A 22,889-nucleotide genomic window follows, 5' to 3' on the forward strand; every position below is an offset into this window, starting at 1 on the left:
TGGCTCTTTGGCTAGCTTTTGCTACTGCCAATATCAATGATCGTTAGTATTCTAGATAAAATAGTTATTTTGAAAAGATCACAACCAAATATAATCTTAGGGACTGTTCAAGCTAAAATCAAAACATCATTGTAAGAATATGAGAACCACAAAAAGTTATTTTGTTTAGAAATAATAAAAATGTAAACCTAGCCTTTGTTGAATGAGTGCAGATGGTGATGGCTTTCTTACTGCCGCCAAGAGTCGCGCGCATCTATGCGTAACGTCAGTGTGTCGAGTACTGGAAAAGGGTATTTTGAGTTAGTTAGTTAGTAGGGTCATAAAAAATATATATAAATTAAAAATATATATATATATATATTTTACGGTTCCCTTTTCCCATGTATCACAACATGTAATGGCTCTATATACTATCGTTCAGTTGGGGGCAGTAATGCAACATATTGGATGCCAACCGCGGTTAAACCCCACTGAAGAAGAAGGACATGCGCAGTTTGAGCTACTCCGGGAAGTGACGTTGCAGGCTAGCTCAGTGCTGCCACCTCTCCTTGTCTAACTCAAATTGAAGGTCGACTGGGGTACTGCATGCTGCCATTAGCAACTAAATTATCCTTACTTCTGTGTGTGATTTTTAAATAATCGGTTGAAGGACATACATCTGGTGTATTAGAAGCAACTATTGGTACCATGATTGTCTTCTAAACATGTTGTTCTTTAACACGAAATTTGCCATTTTCCATTCACTATAACGGGGATCCTGTTTGCCGCTAACAATGCCTGCAGTACCGCGGTCGATCGTGAACTACCTTGGCTTCAATGACATGAGGGGCAGTCGTTCTCTCCTGCAAGACACTCGCCAGAAAGCCCCCAGCTTACGTAGGGAGCGCAGTTGTTCTCGCGAGATTCAAACCTACCCAGCTCGCTAGTGCAAGATGGAGAAGTGAAATTTACACGCATCTAAGGTAAGTAACTATATGCATATATTCGTTAACATTGGGCTCTAGTATGATGAATTTTTGAAATTATGAGTCTTTAAAAACTGTTCATATTGGTTTGATAGTGCTAAGCAGGGGTCTGAAATGCGCGTTGTTTTAGGCTAAAATACGGACATTCTGCTGTGTGAACCGCCATTATTAATTTAGCCATGGACCATGCATACATAGTCCCACCAGAGTTTTCTGTCTTTGGTCCCACTGAGTGAAAAAACATTGTGGCAAAGATAATTTAAATAAACTCTGTCGTTGTGGTGCGCTATACACGCGCTACAAACACACTGCAGCTTGCGTGTTTTGTGAAAAGCTAGCTAACCTAGCTTGTAATGTTTCCTGAATTTTGTGTAGGGTAAAGGCATTTTGCAAGAGGCAGATGCCCTTTGCTTTGAGATTTACAATGAGTTAGTCGATTAACCATGTAAACACGAACATCAGCGGCAGAGAATCAGATATCCCGTTACGACTAACTACTACTGCTAGTCGAGATTGCGGATGAAAGTTTAGCAGAAAACCGACACCAATGTAAAGAGGCTAGCGAGTTACTAGGCTAGCTAGGGCTGGACATCACATTATGCCGGTATTTTGATTGACAGGTCGTTTGTTTTACGAGGAGATCCTAGAAATGGTATTCAGAACGGAACAGAACAGCCAGCACACATTCAGTTATTCCTAGAAAGTAGAGGTTGATTTAGGTCAGATCAGCCCATTGGATTTGAAATAAAATTATATATTGTTGACATTGTGTGAATAGTCAGTAACATTTGAGTAGTTCATATCTGATTATTAATAAGCCCAGTCTTTTTTAAATTTCTCATGAGCTTTAGATTGAGATTTCCAATTCCATCCAATTTCACAAACTGCCGTACAATATTCCATTTGCTTTTACATTTAGTTTTTTTAACCTTCATTTAACTAGGCAAGTCACTTATTTACAGTGATGGCCTAGGAACAGTGGTTTAACTGCCTTGTTCAGGGGCAGAAATAAAGATTTTTACCTTGTCAGCTTGGGGATTCGATCTAGCAACCTTTCGGTTACAGCCTGGGGATTCGATCTAGCAACCTTTCGGTTACAGCCTGGGGATTCGATCAAGCAACCTTTCGGCCCCATGCTCTAACCACTAGGCTACCTGCCCCCCAATCTATGACAGTTCCCTCATACCCTTCAGCTTCATTTGAATAGGTAGGCCAACCATTGTCTTAGTTGTTTTTTGTTCATCTATAAGTTTGGAATGTCCCCACAGGAGCCCAGCTGTCAAAAAAAAACAAAAAACATTTTGCTCAATAGATGTGCTTGTTTTTAGGCTTTCAGATTGTTTAGGAGACCAGACAAAACTATGCTAAGGAGGAGGAAATGATGGTGGCACTAGTGAACCAAAGCAATTTCTGGTATGTACCAACTACTGGTAGTATTGTAAACTACTATAATTTACTATAAGTATTAATCTCTTCTAACAAAGTTGTCGTTCTTCTGCCATCATTTTATTATGCTATTTATCTAACTAAAATAACTAGGGGATGAACTTGAGAATATTGTATACTTACATGTTTCATCTGACTTTGAATTGTAGCTAAAAGCATTTTGACCATCAGAAAACCATTTGAATAGCAATGCAGTCTAATTGATGTCAGACAAACAGCTGCAGATCGAGATTCTTCCAGTGATTTGCTTTTATGTATTCCACTGTCTTCAAGAGACCATTGTTTGCCTTTGACATCCTCCTGTCACATAGTGTGGTTATCCTTCTTGCTGCAGGGCTCTAAGGAGGCTTTCACACAAAATTGGTTTGGAGTTAATTTACCCCTTTTAGTTCGGTTAGTGTTAACACCAGTCGAAACTATCTGCACTCCGAAGCGCACTAAACAACGCACCATGGTTCTCTCAAAAAGGGTGGTCTCAGTCCAATTCCATTTGTACCGTGATGCGGTTCGCGCCAGGTGAGAAGGCAGTCTGGACCAAACACAGGAAAAGAACCAGAGGCGAGCTATATTATTGGTTGTTTGACTGCGATCATTTGATGAAATGCATACATCATCATAATTTCATATCCCGGGGATATATAGGCTACTGAATATAGCCTTTTCACCTCACAGTTAGAGCAGCTATTATGCTATTTCCTGTTATTATTGGAAGGCCAAATTAATATGAAGATTGGGATGCTTAATTTCATAATAATCATAAATGGATTTAATGTGAGCATTTTGTGTAAAGTAAACAAATTACTAGCATGAACACATGATTTTGTTTAGGCCTTTTAGTTTGTTTGACATTTGGCAATGTGAAGCCAACCCGACCAAATTGTGGGGAAAAATACAATGTAACAAATAGTCTAACTCTGATTTAACCTATAGCTCAGAATTATGTGTGAAAACGCCCTATGGTTGAGGCCAGACTGTACATGGAGAATGGACAACATTAGAATGGATGTATTTTGGTCCGTGTGTGATATGTAAAATGCCCTCTTTACTAATTGGCTGAAGGGGGGGGCAATACATTCTTGGCCAATACTAATAATTGGCCAAGAATGCATATAGAGGAAACCACTGAAATTGTAAGGATATGGACCGATCATCTCAGCTGCGGCTCCCATTGTGAAAGCATTTGAAATCACGGATACAGATTAAATTAATGGGCCAGTCTGGCCTCACCTTAATGCTGCAATTGCTTTGGCAAATATAAGAGAACCCAACAGTTAATTGCGTTCAGCTAATACATTTCACTAGATTGGAGATGTATACATAGACAGACAGGATTTCCTGTCAAAATGCCAAAAGTATGTTTGCTCACCTGCTGATGTTTTACATTTATGAAGTGCTGCTTGCTAAATGATAGTGGAGACGAGTTCTGACTACGTTGGTACCTTCAGCTTATTCAGAGGATAATATTACCCTAGTTACAGGGGGGATGGATGGTGACTTGTGTTAATATTAGATCTATAGATAGAACTCTTATGATAAAGACAATATATGCACAATTTGGTTACTGAGATTTTGTGGTTGCTGGATAGGGGCTTAATAAAATGTGTGTCAGTGGTCTATAAAAGGCAATAGGGGGTGTTTTGATAGTTACTATTTTCAGACAGTAATACTTGATGTGGGAAGAAAAAAATCTCCACCCCAAAGTATTTTTTTATACTGAGTAACACACAGGAATTCAAATCCTAAATGTTTCTGCAGTTACAATGGAAAACATTGAGATATTTGTATTTAACTTTTGTACAGAAACTTGCAGCAGACATTCATACACAAAATATGAACATGTTTTAGAGGGATGGAGAAATGAACGCCCATCTCCTATCACCGGTACTAACTAGCTACGCAAATGTGATTAACTAAAACTGAAATACACCACCAACTCGCTGTCACGTTAGGTCCGTATGGGGGAATGATTCAGCTGGTTATTATACGTTTCGGCTAGCTAACCAACCGGCTAGCCAGCGCGGTAAGTGAGTGCGTCTTTTTATCCACTTCAAGCATAATATTTTTCGAGGAGGTATGGTAAAACATAAACGACTGATTCGTTCACGCCTGGTCGGGTGTGACTGTTGCCAGCTAGTGAGTTGTGTGTACGGTTTGTGTATTTGTGTATTGGTAAGGATGCAGGACAGGAGAGTACGGGCTTCTTGTGAGGCCTACTGCAGCCGGGCGCTAGATTTAACGGCGTGTTAAAACCGTTTGAGGAATGGGGAAAATACTCGCGGTAGCGGCGGTTGAATCTCTCAACTTGTCATTAATAGGCTAGGCTTAGCATAGCTTGTTAATTTGCTAGCTAGTTTACCACACATTTCGTTAGATACGTCTTATTTGATATTGCCTCGAGTATTAGATGTGTGTTGACATCCTCAAAAGCAATATTGATTGAAGTAGCTCGTTAGCCAGTTCACCCACTGTCACCCAGCTAGCTAACTAGCTGCTAACTAACCTCCTACCCGGACATTTTGGCTTAACGCGAATTTACTCATGTTCTTTCGATGAGGTAAACAATACATATGTATGATTACAGTTTAGCTAACTAACCGCATTTTTTCCTCCATTAGCCAGTTAGCCGCGTTAGCTAGTGAACTCTCCCGTTTTTTTAGCTAGCTAGCTAATAATTTCCTTACCGCAGTAGCTAGCTAGCTACAGTAATGTTAGCTAGCTAACAGTTGCCTAACTACCATTTGGTTGATGCTGTTTTCGTGTATGCTTTATTTGATAACGTCAGCTTTGTTTTGGATAGCAACATGCTTGTCTGGTGTTAGACTAGGTTGCTAGCTAGCACATTTGTTACGTTGAGTATGACCGCGGTATGTAGAGAACGTTAATGTTAGCTAGATAGCTAACGTTAGTTGGCCATACTCACCTTGTTAGAAAATGTAGTAACTTAGCTAGTTAGCCAATTGCGACGTTCTCAGATTCTACGGTCTATTGGTGAACATTCATTGTAGTTTAAATGCAAACGTTTGAATGCTTTTAAAGCACTTGCCTTGACATGTTAGAGACATTAAACTGGTAACGTGTGATTATTTTTGACTAGTTCTGTGCGGGAATCATTCAGCTATTCAGTTATGTTGTAATGTAGATTAATATAGCTACTATACTAGTTAGCTTCTTCATCAAGAGAATGTATCAGCAAGGTTTTCAAATGCTTGGAACCAGCTGAGCAAAGCCCCCGAATCCAGTCAATTGCAAACAGGTTGAGGGTAGCTGGCAACAATAGTCTTTCTGATTTGTCTGGGGTTTGTAGTGAACCAAGCCTTAGAGAGATAATGTGAAAATGACCCATGTTTGATAGTATGTTGTTCAGAGATATACTGGTGGAAATGTGCCATGTTTCTCAACATTGTATTGATTGGAACTGTGTGGATGCGCAACTGTCCTTAGGCCTATACTTTTGAACCCACACTTGGCTGTCTTGCTCAGAAGCTGTGTCCAGACTACTGACTGTTACCTAATTGTATAGGGTAATGATTGGAGTCTGCACCACTGAGCAAATAGATTTTCCTAGCTAGGCCCTCCTTGGTTGTTCTGTCTGTCTGTGTTGGCAGGGGTCGCGTTAGAGTTCAGAAAAATACATTTTCAAACGCGTACCATCCAAAAAATCAGCATTTTAAACCATTTCACCTGCGTTTTTATATATATATATATATATTTTTTTTTACTTCAATAGAGTGATCAGGGGCGTGCAACTATAATTTTCCTTAACAGAAAATACATTATTGCAACACATTCGGCATAAAATAGCTTAATTTTCATCAGATGACAACAGAAGTGCAACGCTATTTGGCTAGCAGCCACACAAGTAAATGAGCTTACAATGAAAAATTGCCATATTTCTGTTTATCTTAAAAATAATGCAGCCAGCTACATTTCCTAATGTTTTGCTTGAAATTAATCTTGCATTTCACTTGAGAAAAGTAGGCAACACCAAGAAAAGCACCACAGAAAAGTAGCCAGACATCAGCTGTCTGCTGATAGATCTCATCCGATTGAAGTGCAACTGAAGTGTCAAATGCAGAGCAGAAATTACAATAAGAAGCCTTATAGATATGCGTTTACAAAATGCAGCAAGATATTTCTTATGCATGATCTTTTTTCGTCATGGACAAACCCAGAATTCTGCATTAACATGACCCCTGGTTGGACAAGAGACATCCATTTTTAATGGGAGGAATGTTTTTTTTTTATTAGGGCCTAATGTCTAAATGTGTAAGTTATGGTTAGACAAGTGTATTTTAAACTTCCCGCTATTCTCTCCCTTACAAGTGTTGACAGGCTTGTAGGGAAATTAGTGCCTTGACACAGGAGAAAATCATTTTTAGTCTTTCATATTGCCTTTATCTTTATAATGTGAATGACTGTCTTTCTCTTGTTTTAGGCATTGTGAATGAAACATGCTGTTAAGTTGGTATTGCCAAATTACTTAACTGTAAGTGACACTTGTATATTGTTTTTCTTCTCAAAAATACCCATTGCATAAGCTCCATTTCAGTCTGAAATCAATTAAACTTACCGTCTACTATTTAGCTTCTCATTTGTTGTTGCTAGACTAGATGTAAGGCCTAAATATGCAACTGTACACAACAGCACAATTTCCATGGAAACACACATGCATTGTTTTTCTACAGACTGCATGTTAATCTATTATGTTCTACATTCCAACAGGAGCATCAGATAGAAGCTATTGACAATGAAGGTTGACAGAAGCAAGTTAAAGAAAACCCCCACTGAAGCTGTGAGTATGCATCTCAATGTTGTCTCTGTCTGTAGTTCGTGTTGGACCCGGGCCTGCACTCTCCGTCCTTTACAGTCTCCCCCTCCTCTCTTGCCCTCTCTTCCTCACAGCCTGCGGACTGCAGAACGCTCATAGAGAAGCTTAAGGGATGCCGCGACGAGCAACTGCTGTTGGAGCTGCAGCACATCAAGACCTGGAATATTGGCAAGGTGAGCAGGAGGGAGAGGCACTTTGCAAATGTATTTGTTAATGTCAAACTTCTGGGTGACATTCATTCTTTGTATTAGATCACAATTTCATTCATAGGCAGTACTTTACCTGATCAGGTAAATGTATAGAAATGTTTCAGGTTTCTCAGAACCATTTTAAGCTTCCTCCTCAATGTAATATTATGCGTTTTAGTCCAGGACCAGGCTTAATCTGGGTCTGGTAAACAAGCACTGTATTGTACTGACATGACCCTGAATTGGCGTCACCAGGGACATATCCTCGTTCACCTGGGCTGTAGAACAAACCATCCTCTGACATGTAACAGCTATATTCATGACCTTTCTATCTATAAAGTTCCACAACGTTTGTCTGCTGAACGTGGCCCAGGTGTTGATGCTCAATCAGCAGAATGTTAGCTCTATCTAAAGTTATTTCTTGAGTCCTCACCTGCCCCTCTCCTTTTCAGTGTGAGCTGTACCACTGGGTGGACCTGCTGGACCGTTTCGATGGGATCCTGTGTGACGCGGGTCAGACGGTGGAGAACATGTCCTGGCTGCTGGTGTGTGACCGGCCGGACAACGGGCAGCTCAAAGCCCTGCTGCTGGCCGTGCTCAACTTCACTGCCCTGCTCATCGAGTACAGCTTCTCCAGGCACCTCTACAGCTCTATAGAGGTAGGAGTAGGACCACTCTCCAGTTGACTCAATGACCAGGGACAGTAGGACCACTCTCCAGTTGACACAATAACCAGGGTCATGTTTAGTAGGGCATACTGAATATTAAACTGTGGACCACTTATTGGACAAGTTCATGTTCAGGCTGCCTCCCCTCTTCACTTCCTTTAAACATTTTCTCCCTTCTGACACAACCCATTTGTTCACAATGATGTGGTTTCCTCTTCTGTTGTGTGGGTGAAGTGGGCCTCCCTGCTTAGCTCTGTTGGGACCCACCTACCTAAAATAGTTTGATCTCTTGGTTTAAATGGACAGTTCTGGTGCCTTTGTAAAATAATCCAGGAAACGCATTGCCATAATGTGTCCTGAGTAAAGGTTAAATTAATAAACTGTTTCTTTCTCTCTGGGTGATGCACCTGTCACAAACATAGGTGGAATGAGCCAATCAGTCTTTCACTTTCTCTCCTCACAGCACTTGACCACCCTGTTAGCGTCGTGTGACATGCAGGTGGTGCTGTCTGTGCTGAACCTCCTGTACGTGTTCAGTAAACGCTCCAACTACATCACTAGACTGGGCTCTGACAAGAGGACCCCTCTGCTGGCACGCCTCCAACATCTGGCTGAGGTACCGTACAGGTGGCAGAATGAGAACATGTTATCAGATATCCTGATGAAGACATGCTTGTTGATGCTTTTTTTCCTGCATGTCCATGTTAAACCGACTTAACTTTGATAATGAGTGACATAGCCGTTTGTTTTTGGCTTTCAGTCTTACTGGTTTTCAACATGCAAGCAACAGCTTATTTTGATGTTAGCACTTGGTGTTATATTTCAAAACCAACTGGCCAACTGTATAGAGCAGTAGAGTAAAAATGATTGTCTGTTAATGTATTTGCATTATGTTGATGTTTAGCCTAGGTAATGAAGTGATTTGGATAGGTGGTCTGATGTGTGATGTTATCCCTGTAGAGTTGGGGAGGAAAGGAGAATGGCTTTGGTCTGGCCGAGTGCTGCAGGGACCTGCCTATGACGGTGAGGCTGAACCTTTGTGACAATGATAATCTATAAAGGCTTGCTGTCTCCAGACAATCAGCTCATTTGCTTTGTAATGATTACATTTCCCATTATGACTGTCAAATGATACTGATGATGATCGTTTCTATCAACCCCCCGCCCCCACAACTCACCTATCCTCTGTTTGCATCCCTCACCCGTCTCTTTCCCCGTCCTTCCACATCTCTTCTCTTGGCATCCCCCATCCCTGTTGTGGTGACCTGAGCAGAAGTACCCTCCCAGTGCCACCACACTGCACTTTGAGTTCTATGCTGAACCTGGCCCTGAGGTCAAAGTGGAGAGGAAGGTAAAGACTGACACATTTCCTTGTACTGTGCCAGAAAACAAATATTAGTGTGCGACTAATGCATGTCCCTGGTCTTTAGTAAGTCATGTCTTGTTATGAGTGGATTTATTGACCATTTGTGAACTTTCTCTCTGCCCGACAGACCAGCAGTAACACATTACACTACATTCACATCGAACAGCTCGACAAGGTAAGGGACAAATGTTGTCTATTTTCTCAGAGCATTTAATGAATTTAACCGAAGACTGAACAAAAGTCAATTTACCTTTTTAAATTGTTTAGGACTTCGCTGCTTTTCTTCCATTGATCCGACATTCATATTAAAGAAACCAACCTATCCCCCAGGCCAAATTCAGATATTCCTGATATTCTATGTTGTTCTTCCAGATCTCTGAGAGTCCCAGTGAGATCATGGAGTCACTGACAGTGATGTATAACATCCCTAAAGACAAGCAGACCCTGCTGTTCACACACATCAGACTGGCCCATGGCTTCTCCAACCACAAGAAGAGACTACAGGCCGTGCAGGCCAGGCTCCACGCCATCTCTATACTGGGTAAGAGGGAGGGAAGGAGTGTGTGCTGCCTCAATATAGTTCAAAAGAGGTTATAATTGTTGGATTTATGTAGAGCTTTTCCAGACTCTGACTGTCATTCACCGCCAATGACATGGTGGTTTTCTACAACCACCTCCAAGTTCTATGTTCAGTCGGTCATCAGTGCTTATGTCTCTGTGATGTTTACCTGTGTGTCCGTATTGTCTGTCTGATGCATCAAATCCAATTTCCCCCCCGGGGATCAATACAGTCAATTCATTACATGTCATCACTCTTTGAAATTAGTTTGCGTGGTAACTATTTGAATTGAGGTTCTTTCCCTCCACAGTGTACTCCAATGCACTCCAGGAGTCGGCCAACAGTATTCTCTACAACGGCTTGATAGAGGAGCTGGTAGATGTGCTACAGATTACAGACAGACAGCTTGTGGTAAGAAATTACTTTTTCTCCTTTCCCCCTCTCCTTTCCCCTCTGTCTATCCTGCTGTCCTCTGCCCCTAATGGGTTGGTGAGTCTGTGTCACATACCAATAGTAGGTGTGAAATTGCAATCATGTCATATTATTGACCAGTATCAGATGTCACTGGATTGTAGTTAATGTAGCTAATGATTGCAATGTGGTCAGATTTTGTCCAATGTTTTTGGAATTGCATGACAATACAATCATGATTGTCTTAGCATTGTATATGTCCCTAAAGAGTTTCCACAGTCATGGACAGTCCTGGAAATAATGATATCTTGAAAGTCCAGGAAAACATACCTTTTGACCTATATGTAATCCTCTATGCAGTTCTATAGTTTCATGAATACCCTGTCTCTTTCCTCAGGACATAAAGGCAGCGTCTTTACGCACCTTAACATCCATAGTGCACCTGGAGAGGACACCCAAGCTGTCCAACATCATCGACTGCACCGGCACAGCCTCCTACCACGGCTTCCTGCCTGTGCTGGTGCGCAACTGCATACAGGCCATGATCGGTGAGTGGTCTATCGATTTGAACTTGGACTGGTTTTGATGCCAGTCCAATGAGAACACAAGCCTTTACATTTTAGCCATTTATCAGACACTCTTATCCAGAGCCACTAGGTGCAAACAATGGAGTAACACAACTTCAGAGCTGGTGTTATGGTCGGATATGACTGTTGTACTAAAGCTCTGAAAAGACACTCTTAAAAACTTTTCTTCAAGACAAGATGGGTATTTTGGTCTCCCGTCACTGTGCCTGTCTGTGTGACTGAGTAGAATCAAGTAGAGGTTGATGGACTCAGCTCTAGGAAGTAAGGCTGCCTAAACAAATGGGCAACTGCACCGAAAGGCCTGCAACAAAAATAATTGAAGTGACCGTTGAACTGACTGTGCCTCTAACCTGCGGTGGGCGTTTGTCTCCTCAGACCCTCTGATGGAGCCGTACCCGCACCAGTTTGCCACTGCTTTGTTCTCCTTCCTCTACCACCTTGCCAGCTACGACGCTGGGGGGGAGGCCCTGGTCTCCTGTGGGATGATGGAAGCCCTGCTCAAGGTAAAGAAACACACTGTCACCTCTGACCTGGTGTCTACTCACCCTTTTTTTATTCTGCTGAGCTGGCCTGGTTTCACTATGTACGTATGCTGCGCAGGTGTCTGACAATTTGAAGATCTGTTGATCGCCCACAGAGTCTGTTTATGTCCAGTCCAGCATACTCACTTGCTCTGCATAAAGGCTGAACAGACGTAAATATATCCTTCCTGCTTATGGTCCCCATAGGTACGCCAATTAAGCCCCCTTCTGCACTAAAAGGCTCCATGTAGAGGAGCTTAATTGTTTTCTAAGACAAGAATAGGCTTGATCTGGGAGTCTGGTCCATAGTGTTTGTATGCGCACAGTCTCAGCTCCCTCTCCCCTCCCTTACTCCCCTCCCTTACTCCCTTCCTCTGTAGGTGATCAAGTTCCTGGGGGACGAGCAGGACCAGATCACGTTTGTCACGCGTGCAGTTCGAGTGGTGGACCTTATCACCAACCTGGACATGGCAGCCTTCCAGTCACATACCGGCCTTACCATCTTCATCAGCAGGCTGGAGGTAGGGTCCTGTACACATGTATACCCCTAACACACCTACCATTCTAGATTCAGGGCAGGCTCCTCTGCCTATCTCTGTTGCCCCCAGCCAAAACGCTTTTATTAGTTTAAATTGACATGTTGCTGCCAGAGGGCTTGGAAGTTGCTTTTGGGGGCCTTTGTGACCCACCTGGTAAATAATAAATGTTGCATAAATAACCTGAGTGGGTGACGACGCACCTAACTGCCTGGGATCTGACGCAGCACTCTAGGGGCTCTGTACTCTGCTCAGAGTCTCTGCTGGAACAACCGTGTGCCAAAGTCTTGTACTCTTTCCCTCTCTCTCCCTCATCTTTCTTTCCCTCTCTCCCTTTCTCCCTCCCACTCTTTCACACTCTCTGTCTCTCTGTGCAGCATGAGGTGGACCTGTCGAGAAAAGAGTGTCCTTTTGTCATCAAGCCAAAGATCCAGAGACCCAACTCTACCGTGGAATCTGAGGACATGGACACGGACGTGGATGGCCAGTCAGAAAGCTGTAGGCTCCTTTTTATTTTCTATTGTTGTCAATCAGCTGTTCCATACATTGGGCTATAGGTTCTACATTTAGTTGAAGAGACCATATGAATTGATCAACATGGTTATAAGGTGTTAGTCTAAAAATGTTACCATGTTTTGGTCAGTCAATATAGATCCATTTTATTGACATTTGTTGAGGGTTAAACTGTATGTGGAGGTACTGTCCAGTGATTGTTCTATAATAGTTAGCTAGCTACGTGTTGTGTTATGGTCATTACCAACAAACTAATCAATTCCCAAAACTAGAATGTAAGAATTAAATGGCCTCCACGTTTTCCTTCCCTTTGTTTTGGGTGATAATATAGATCCAGTGTTGGCTGTTGTGGTATGGCTATTGTGTTGTAGTGGTATGGCTGTGGTCTTATGGCATTGTGGCTGGGTGTGGTGGTGTTATACTTGAGAGATAAAATGAACTGCAGACCAAGATGTCTGACTGTTGTTTTCAAGGTAATCTACTCAGGTTCGCGGAATGCTTATTCATGGACTCTATCGTGCTTAAATCTGGTTTATATGGACCAACATGACATGCGCACAGGGAGCAGTGATGACGTCATCCAAAAACATGGCAGACACTGGATGAATATAAACTCAACAAAAGAAACGTCCCTTTTTCAGGACCCTGTCTTTCAAAGATAATTTGTAAAAATCCAAATAACTTCACAGATCTTCATTGTAAAGGGTTTAAACACTGTTTCCCATGCTTGTTCAATGAACCATAAACAATTAATGAACATGCACCTGTGGAAGGGTTAAGACACTAACAGCTTTAAGTAGGTAGGCAATTAAGGTCACAGTTATGAAAACTTAGGACACTAGAGGCCTTTCTACTGACTCTGAAAAACACCAAAAGAAAGATGCCCAGGGTCCCTGCTCATCTGTGTGAACGTGCCTTAGGCATGCTGCAAGGAGGCATGAGGACTACAGATGTGGCCAGGGCAATAAATTGCCATGTCCATACTGTGAGACGCCTAAGACAGAGCTACAGGGAGACAGGACGGACAGCTGATCATCCTCGCAGTGGCAGACCACGTGTAACAACACCTGTACAGGATCGGTACATCCAAACATCACACCTGCGGGACAGGTACAGGATGGCAACAACAACTGCCCGAGTTAGACCAGGAACGCACAATCCCTCCATCAGTGCTCAGACTGTCTGCAATAGGCTGGACTGATGGCTTGTAGGCCTGTTGTAAGACAGGTCCTCACCAGACATCACCGGAAACAACGTCGCCTATGGGCACAAACCCACCGTCGCTGGAGCAGACTGAGCATTACACCGAGGCCTGTACTCTGGAGCGGGATTGATTTGGAGGTGGAGGGTCCGTCATGGTCTTGGGCGGTGTCACAGCATCATCGTACTAAGCTTGTTGTATTTGCAGGCAATCTCAACGCTGTGCGTTACAGGGAAGACCTCCTCCTCCCTCATGTGGTACCCTTCCTGCAGGCTCATCCTGACATGACCCTCAAACATGACAATGCCACCAGCCACACTGCTCGTTCTGTGCATTATTTCCTGCAAGACAGGAATATCAGTGTTCTTCCATGGCCAGCGAAGAGCCCAGATCTCAATCCCTTTGAGCACGTCTGGGACCTGTTGGATCGGAGGGTGAGGGCTAGGGCCATTCTCCCCAGAAATGTCCGGGAACTTGCAGGTGCCTTGGTGGAAGAGTGGGGTAACATCTCACAGCAAGAACAGGCAAATCTGGTGCAGTCCATGAAGAGGAGATGCACTGCAGTACTTAATGCAGCTGGTGGCCACACCGGATACTGACTGTTACTTGTGATTTTGACCCCCCCCTTTGTTCAGGGACACATTATTCCATTTCTGTTAGTCACATGTCTGTGGAACTTGTTCAGTTTGTCTCAGTTGTTGACTCTTATGTTTATACAAATATTTACACATGTTAAGTTTGCTGAAAAGAAACGCAGTTGACAGTGAGAGGATGTTTCTTTTTTTGTTGCTGAGTTTGTTAATATCTTCGGCTGTCAGTGTTGAATAAGAAAAAAAAATCGGCCTCAGCGACAATTATTGGAGTAATTTAATGGATGTTTTGTGCACAAAGGTGATGACTGATGTCTTTTTAGTAATTTTTCTATCTGACTTTTCTGTGGCCGTCTATGGAAATGGTCTTTCTGGGCCGGGCGTCAGTTAAATATAAGGATGTAGATTTGACCAGTCATGCTTATCGGTCTCTAGGTTCATTTGCATAATTTTGTGGAATTATGGTCATGCATCTTATCACGCCCACAGCATACATGAATATCCTATCACCTATCAGACAGAGCCAGAGTAACTCCTCACTGGAGTGAAACGTGCATTTGTAAGTCCAGTCATTGCTCAACCAATAACAATTCTAAATGCAATTGCCTTTGATGGCCACGATTGGAAAAGGAAAAATATTTCACAATCTCAACTGGTAATTAAAGTGTGCCTCCCGTTTGCCATTCGAGTACATAGCCTGCCTACCGTTGACTATAGCCTATCAGCGCATCACCCACCACTTTGCAATGTGAGCTTGAGGCAGGAATTACCTGAAAGCTTTACTTGAAATAATGACACAGGTCAACCAGCATTTCTCTCCAGTTCTGTTGGTTATCATATCAACTTTCTTTCGCTGTCCTGAAGCCCAGGGCACAATCCTGGTCATATTAGCAATCAATCCTGGTCATATTAGCAACCAATCCTGGTCATATTAGCAACCAATCCTGGTCATATTAGCAACCAATCCTGGTCCACCTCTGTCATATCTGCTTGCATTAGATTTAGAAGAAAAAAAACTTTTTTTCCCAGGGAATTGCGTTGTTTGACTTAGCTGCTTCATTACAGAAGTGACATGTTCAATAATAGGCTATAGCTTTTTGACTGTAAGACAATTGGCTTGCTCTTGTTACATGTTTTCATTAAGCTCTTGAAGAAAAATGTCCAGTCTTTCTGTGCATGCTTAGTATCATAGAGGGAGAGGCGAACTGAGAGCTTTCACTCTGACCAAAATCTGTCCAAAACAAACCCAATGTGTTTCTATGTTGCCTGCCTTACAGCCTTGGGATGACTACCATTGCTAGGGCGGAGAAATAAGAATCTCATATACAGTTCTCTGATAGTATTTTCTGTTGGTCACGTCATTTTACTGTTTATAAATTTTTTTAGAGTTTGGTAACCGGTTAATGAGGGTCAGTTGGTTGACAGCAAAATTGACCACAATGTACATCCCTATGCAGTACCGAGGCAAAACTGTAGAAGCAGTTGAAACCATGCTTCCAGACTGGAACCCTGGCCCCTCGGGTGTTATGGCTGTGTGGTTTGGCTGTTTTGTGGAGGCGGTGTGGCTGTTTTGTGTTGTGGTTGCTAAAACTGTCCTCTTAACAGTGTCAGAAGAGAGGATGGAGAGCAGCCCTGGTCCCTCAACGTCCTCTGGCTCCAGACCTGAGACAGACCACCGAGCGCAGAGCAGCACTGCCAGCACGCCCCGCACAGGTACACACTCGCATAGCAACGCACATAAACAAACATTCTCAGCTTAGACTATCATACGCTCAGTCAAGCGCGCGCGCACACACGGGCGCTCACACTCCTATGTGTTCCATCTCCCATATGTTTTCTCCCTCCAGGCCTGCAGTGTATTCCCCAGAGAGCAGCTCTGCTGAAGTCAATGCTAAACTTCTTGAAGAAAGCCATCCAGGACCCTGCCTTCTCTGATGGCATCCGTCACGGTGAGTGAGCTATGATAACCACACTCTAAAAAGCATGATCAATGGAGATACGCTAGACTTAAGCTATCTGAGGGAAACTGGTCCTATTTTTTTTTTTTACATTTATTTTATCTTTTATTTAACTAGGCAAGTCAGTTAAGAGCAAATTCTTATTTTCAATGATGGCCTAGGAACAGTGGGTTAACTGCCTTGTTCAGGGGCAGAACGACAGATTTTTACCTCGTCAGCTCTGAGATTCGATCTTGCAACCTTTCGGTTACTAGTTCAACGCTCTAACCACTTGGCTACCTGTCGCCCCATGCTCTGACTGGAAGTCGCCCTGGATAATAGGACATTTATTGTATGAAGGCCCCCTGGACGTTGCCTGACTAACCTCCTGGTCTCTGTACGGCCTCTCTTCTCCAGTCATGGACGGGTCTTTGCCTACCTCACTCAAGCACATCATCAGTAATGCAGAGTACTATGGACCTTCTCTTTTCCTACTGGGTGAGTACTCAAGTCACACAACATGCTTCAGAGGAATCTACTATGACATGTATTATAATGTGTAGTATGTTTACTAATATCACTTGATCATTGAGACAGTTCTGAGAAGTCCATCAAAGCATACACTATGCCATGTTGATAAGAGGCAGTCTTTGTCCTCTGATTTTAAACACATTCCCTCCCTCCCTCTCTCCCTCCCTCCCTCTTCCACAGCGACGGAGGTGGTGACAGTGTTTGTGTTCCAGGAGCCATCTCTGCTCTCCTCCCTGCAGGATAACGGCTTGACTGATGTCATGCTGCATGCCCTGCTAATCAAAGACGTGAGTCCCACAGCACTCCATCCCCTCTCAGCTCACCCTGCATTCAGACCACTCCATAGTCGTCAATGCAGGTTGGCTTTGATAAGTGTGAGGGAAAGTTTGTCGCTGGTGTCAATGCGGGGTCACTCTTTCTTTCTTCTCAATCTTTTCTCTCCCTCTTCAGTCGCTCAGCGGACCCCCCCCTCATTTCTCTCACTGCTCACCCTCTCATCTCCCTCTTGTCCTCTCCTGCGCATTTGACATGTTTAAATGTCCCGTTTTCTTTTTCAGCAGGGTCATACATTAACACCGGTGTAGCCAGTGGATGTAGAGCCTACACTGCCTAGTCTTCATCTTGCCCTCCATCTCCTCTCTGTCACACAGCATTGCATTAAACAGTCATTCTCCCTCCTTGGTTTCACCGCTTCCTTTCCTCCCTCACTCTTTCCTTCTGTTTTCCCCCTGCTCCTGATTGCCTTTACGTTTTGGTTCCCTGTGCCCTACCCTCACCCTCTCTTCCTCCTACCCTCACCCTCTCTTCCCCTCACCCTCTCTTCCCCCTACCCTACGTACCCTTCGTACCCTCACCCTCTCTTCCCCGTACCCTTCGTACCCTCCCTTCCCCCTACCCTTCGTACCCACGCTACCCTCCTTTCCTCCCTCCCCAGTCCCCTTCCTCCCAGTTGTTCCCTACCCTCGCCACTCTGTCTCTCACTCGCTCTCTCTCTTCCTCCCCTTTTTCTCTCTTTCTCCCTTTTCTCTCTCTCACAGTCTCTCTCTCTGCAGGTCCCGGCCACCCGGGAGGTGCTTGGTTCTCTCCCTAACGTGTTCAGTGCCTTGTGCCTGAATGCGCGAGGCCTGCACTCCTTCGTCCAATGCCAGCCCTTTGAACGCCTCTTCAAGGTGCTGTTGTCACCTGACTACCTGCCTGCCATGAGACGACGCCGCAGCTCTGACCCTCTGGGTGAGTTGGGTGTGTGTGTGTGTGTGTGTGTGTGTGTGTTAGTTATTGCAATCTAGTATGGCAAGAGAGACCTTTAAGAGAGGTGTGTTAACTTAAAGGAAGCTAGTATATTGGGGGACAATTCACTCTGTTGAAAAATAGGTGTTTGTTATAGGAATGTATAATGTTGGGTTGTAATTTGAAATACCTGCTACACTAGAAGTTAATGGTTACATGTATGAGGAATGTATATTGTAATGGAGGTCGGATAAGAGCCAGGGGCTTGTAGAGTGTCTTTTTCCCTTAATTAGTAAATCACATAGTTGTGGTCACAGGTAAGTGTGGATAGCTGTGGATGAGGAATGGGGGCTGTGGTCAGGTCACGTGAAGGGAGAAGGAACAGTTTATTACCCACATCACTTATCTTCCTGCCTAGCAACAAAGATGTAGTGTTTAGAGAAAGGAGGAGACTCGGCCTAAAGGGTGTATAAATACTGGTGCTGGTGGGAACATGTCTTTGTCTTTTCAGCTGTTTGACTCAGTGGGTGAATTAAATTGGTTTGAACTTTAACTAGTTGTCTGTTAGTTTGTACTCTGTTTATTTAGAACCTAACAATACTGAACAAAAATATAAATGCAACAATTTCAGATTTTACCGAGCAGCAGTTCATATAAGGAAATCAGTCAATTGAAATAAATGCATTAGGCCCTTATCTATGGATTTCACATGACTGGGAATACAGATATGCATCTGTTGGTCAAAGATACTTTAAACAAAAATGGACCTCACAATGGGCCTCAGGATCTTGTCACGGTATCTCTGTGCATTCAAATTGCCATTGGTAAATTTCAATTGTGTTTGTTATCCATATCTTATGCCTGCCCATACCATAACCCCACGGCCACCACGCGGCACTTGTTGACATCAAAATAACGCTCGCCCACACAACGCCATATACGTGGTCTGCGGTTGTGAGGCCGGTTGTATGTACTGCCAAATTCTCAAAAACGGCGGATGTGGCTTATGGTAGAGAAATGAACATTCAATTCTCTGTCAACAGCTCTGGGGGACATTCCTGCAATCATCATGCCAATTGCACGCTTCCTCCAAACTTGAGACATCTGTGACATTGTGTTGTGTGACAACTGCACATTTTAGTGGCTTTTTATTGTCCCCAGCACAAGGTGCACGTGTGTAATGATCATGCTGTCTAATCAGCTTTTTGATATTCCACACCGGTCAGGTGGATGGATTATCTTGGCAAAGGAGAAATGCTCACTAACAGGGATGTAAACAAATTTGTGCACAACATTTGAGAGAAACGAGCTTTTTGTGCCTATGGCACATTTCTGGGATCTTTTATTTCAGTTCATGAAACATGGGACCGACACTTTTTTATATTTTTGTTCAGTGTAGTATGGCGACACTGTTGATGCAGATGTCTTTATGTAACCATGCTGGTTTGTGTGTGTACAGGAGATACAGCGTCCAACTTGGGCAGTGCTGTGGATGAACTGATGAGACACCAACCTACTCTGAAGACTGACGCCACTACTGCCATCATCAAGGTGGGTTTACAATGACATGTACAGGAGGCCTGGAAAAACTGAAATGATCAGCACCATTGAGCAGGGATGGGAGTGAGTTCTCCAGTACAGGTTGGCATTTGATTACTAATAATCAAATACAAGTACTCAATTTACAAATATAACTATTTTAGCAGGTTAAATGTATAAGCACAGGCACAATTTCCAACTGTAAGATGTTTATTGTTTGGAGAGTGTCAAGTGCAGTGACAATGTTAAAGTTGTGTATCAGAATCACCAGTCATTGGAACAACCTTTAGCATACTGCAAACTTTTTTGGCCTTCAAACCCGTTTCACGGTAACATGTGAGTACTCAATTACTCAAAATGATTTTAGTGAGGTTCTCAGACACTCATTCAAATGCCCATCCCTACCATTGTTCATGTCTGGACTTCTAGTTTTGACTCCGCATGTGACTTGACCAGGAAAAACTGAGGTCTTGTTGTAGCTTTTAACTAGGGCACAGAGTTCAACTGGTTCAGGTAATGTGTTAGGACCCTAATGATATAGATTAACCTTGTAAACTGCATAGTGAATTAGCACAACATGATTGTTTCTGTAACCTGGGCCATGTGATCTGAACAGGAACAACTTATTGTTTATCCCTGGAGGGGTTGTTACGGTATGGTAAATTAACACAGACTTGTCTTCTCTTCAAAACAAATACCCTTGCTTTGTTTTCACCAGCACTCGAACTTGTCTTATCTTGCCAGCACCGACTTTGCTGAGAGCTACTTTATTGAGGAAAAATGTACTTACTGTGGCTGTGATATCCTAGCTATCTTAAGACGAATGAGTCGCTCTGTATAAGAGCGTCTGCTAAATGACTAAAAGGTAAACTGTCCTCTCCCAGTTACTGGAGGAGATATGTAACCTGGGCCGAGCCCCGGAGTACATCTGTCAGAAGCCCTCTATCCAGAAGACTGATGGCACTGTCACCGCGCCCCCCGCCCGCTCCTCCCACGCTGCCGAAGAGGCTTCCAGCGAAGATGAGGAGGAAGAGGAGGCGCTCCATACCTTCACCCAGCAGCAGGGGGAACCAGAGAGCAACAGACAGTCAGTGCCAGTTGAACTGTATGACATTCCAAATCAGCGATGTGATTCTTCCTGATCAATTCAGGATTTATTGCTCCTGATATAAAAAAAAAAAAGATTTATAAATATAGAGATTTTTATGTATTTACATTTTGTTGCATGTTTGATCGGGAGTTGGGATAATAGTGTTTTGTCATTTTTCCTATAGGGTTGTTGGCACTGAAGAGAGGATACCGATTCCTCTGATGGATTACATTCTGAATGTGGTACGTGTGTTGATGCACGTTCTCTGGTTATTTTATGTGATAATACCTGCAATAAGACACACTTAAATCAAGTCCCTTTACTCACCTAAAATTGTCAATGAAGTGATGACAGGCAAGATAACATTACGACATTTCTCTATTCAAAATTAATCGGAACATTTGTACAAAATAATGACTGCTGGGAGCATATAACGGTACTACTACTACTATCGTCTAATCACTTTTTGGGACGTGCTTAGTCAGTCACTAGACGGCTACCACCTGGTTAGTGAACTCTGCACCTTAGAAGCTGCTGCCCTATGTGCATAGACATGGAATCACTGGTCACTTAAACCTTTTCACACGTGAGTTCCAAATATCTAATGGTCGCCCCAGCGTGAGTCGTTTTATGCACGTGATGTTAGAATGCACTCACTGTTAGAAAATGTGATTATAACGCAATGGGACGGTTAACACGCGCTGCCTGCCAGATATCTTTTGGCTATGTTTCAACTTGTCAATTTCAAATTATTTTCTAACAACAGTTTGAATTGAGGTGTGTTCCGCTGCCTCATTAATTCACATAGAAGTAGCCGATTTCAGCGTTGCAAACAATTTGTTTGAGACTTTACTGTGTAGGCTAAACTTCTGTCTTTGAGGAGAGCCTAACACACTTCACTCATGTTTGCGCAGATCAAGTATGCATATATTTGTGCAGTCTTCCAAGAATTGGAACATTTTCTTGCTGGCGCTCGCTTTGCCTTCCTTGTTGTTTTCCTTACAAATGACAACTTTGGATATGTGTGTGTGTTACTTTGATAGGAAGTTCCTTATTTTCTGTATATTATGTTTCTACTGTAGGCGCGTATGTATGTATGGAGCATAATGTATTTACAGTTTTATTCATGTTTTCAAGTACTTGTGACAATAATGCATTCCGATAATTGCATCTATTGTAATGGGCACCGATGTGCGTAAAATAATTTTTTGAAGGTTGTACTGATGATAATGAGCTAAACTATTTGCCAGCTATGTGTGGCGCCATGTTTGTTGACATTATACAATGCATTCTGGGTGTCACGTAATCTGTCAGACCGAAGATGTTATGAGGTAAAGGAAGGGTTCACTCTTCTTTTGGGTGAACTTCCGGAAGTGGATGATCGTAGATGACACACCCCCTACAACATGCATACTATAAACAGACAATTCTCATCTTGTCTCTTATCTTTGGTTGATGCGAAAAAAATAAACATTCCGGCACGCAAAAACTACCCATCGTTGGATTACTTTCCATTTCTAGAACGTGTTTCACTCAATTATTTCGATCAATGGTGAGCTCACCCGTGATGTGATTTAATTATAAATAGTAATTGCTATTAGCTAATTCATATTGTAGTTTCTGTCAGCCGAGAGTCATATTTGAGTTATACAAAATACTCAATCTTTCCTCGGTTAGCGTGAGGACAAATGTAGCCTACATTTTCCGGTTTGGATGATTGTGTTACGCTGTAGCTACTTCTGTGAATGTCTGAACATTGCATCCAAAAATAAACCGATCACATTCTGGACATAACTTTGTAAGGACTGTGTTTGTGCAAAATGTTTCTGTGGAAAGAATTGTTGCGTCAATCGAAAATGGATGTTGTAAATAAGCGTTCACATCAGGCGTTTTAATCACACCGGTTTGATCGTATGCTACAGGAACCACTATAGAACTATACAACGATCACACCCGTTTGTTGGTACTTGTGAAAAGGTTCATGTTTACAAACTGTTTTACTCATTTCATATGTCTATATACTGTATTCTAGTCAATGCCACTGCGACATTGCTTGTCCTAATATTTCAATATTTCTTAATTCCGTTATTATACTTTTAGATGTGTCTTGTTAGATATTACTGCTTGTTCGATATTACTGCAATAAAATTATATTTGATTCCTTACCCCTTTAAAACCTCTTGAGG

General features: G+C 42.8%; 1 protein-coding gene across 18 annotated transcripts in view; it reads left to right on the plus strand.

The window, feature by feature from the left end:
* The first annotated feature begins 858 nt into the window (after window positions 1-858).
* The window catches only part of LOC115165470 (E3 ubiquitin-protein ligase HUWE1), an 85,756-nt gene continuing 63,725 nt past the window's right edge, over window positions 859-22,889 (plus strand). For 9 of the 18 annotated variants that reach the window (XM_029718607.1, XM_029718624.1, XM_029718616.1 and 6 more), the window contains exons 1-24: window positions 859-962; window positions 2,294-2,378; window positions 6,847-6,897; window positions 7,134-7,203; window positions 7,314-7,412; window positions 7,880-8,086; window positions 8,559-8,711; window positions 9,056-9,118; window positions 9,369-9,446; window positions 9,589-9,636; window positions 9,834-10,002; window positions 10,331-10,431; window positions 10,829-10,979; window positions 11,394-11,521; window positions 11,920-12,060; window positions 12,453-12,573; window positions 15,985-16,092; window positions 16,227-16,328; window positions 16,734-16,814; window positions 17,028-17,134; window positions 17,885-18,077; window positions 19,534-19,625; window positions 20,498-20,718; window positions 20,888-20,945. In XM_029718607.1, the coding sequence (XP_029574467.1) occupies window positions 7,159-7,203; window positions 7,314-7,412; window positions 7,880-8,086; window positions 8,559-8,711; window positions 9,056-9,118; window positions 9,369-9,446; window positions 9,589-9,636; window positions 9,834-10,002; window positions 10,331-10,431; window positions 10,829-10,979; window positions 11,394-11,521; window positions 11,920-12,060; window positions 12,453-12,573; window positions 15,985-16,092; window positions 16,227-16,328; window positions 16,734-16,814; window positions 17,028-17,134; window positions 17,885-18,077; window positions 19,534-19,625; window positions 20,498-20,718; window positions 20,888-20,945 (2,466 nt within the window). In that variant the 5' untranslated portion in view covers window positions 859-962; window positions 2,294-2,378; window positions 6,847-6,897; window positions 7,134-7,158. Of the gene's footprint in view, window positions 963-2,293; window positions 2,379-4,329; window positions 4,432-4,536; window positions 4,966-6,145; window positions 6,678-6,846; window positions 6,898-7,133; window positions 7,204-7,313; window positions 7,413-7,879; window positions 8,087-8,558; window positions 8,712-9,055; window positions 9,119-9,368; window positions 9,447-9,588; window positions 9,637-9,833; window positions 10,003-10,330; window positions 10,432-10,828; window positions 10,980-11,393; window positions 11,522-11,919; window positions 12,061-12,452; window positions 12,574-15,984; window positions 16,093-16,226; window positions 16,329-16,733; window positions 16,815-17,027; window positions 17,135-17,884; window positions 18,078-19,533; window positions 19,626-20,497; window positions 20,719-20,887; window positions 20,946-22,889 lie in introns of those variants that run through there. The other 9 variants (XM_029718623.1, XM_029718625.1, XM_029718619.1 and 6 more) reach the window with 8 other exon arrangements.

Source organism: Salmo trutta, chromosome 28 (assembly GCF_901001165.1).
Source record: "Salmo trutta chromosome 28, fSalTru1.1, whole genome shotgun sequence".
Taxonomy (NCBI): domain Eukaryota; kingdom Metazoa; phylum Chordata; class Actinopteri; order Salmoniformes; family Salmonidae; genus Salmo; species Salmo trutta.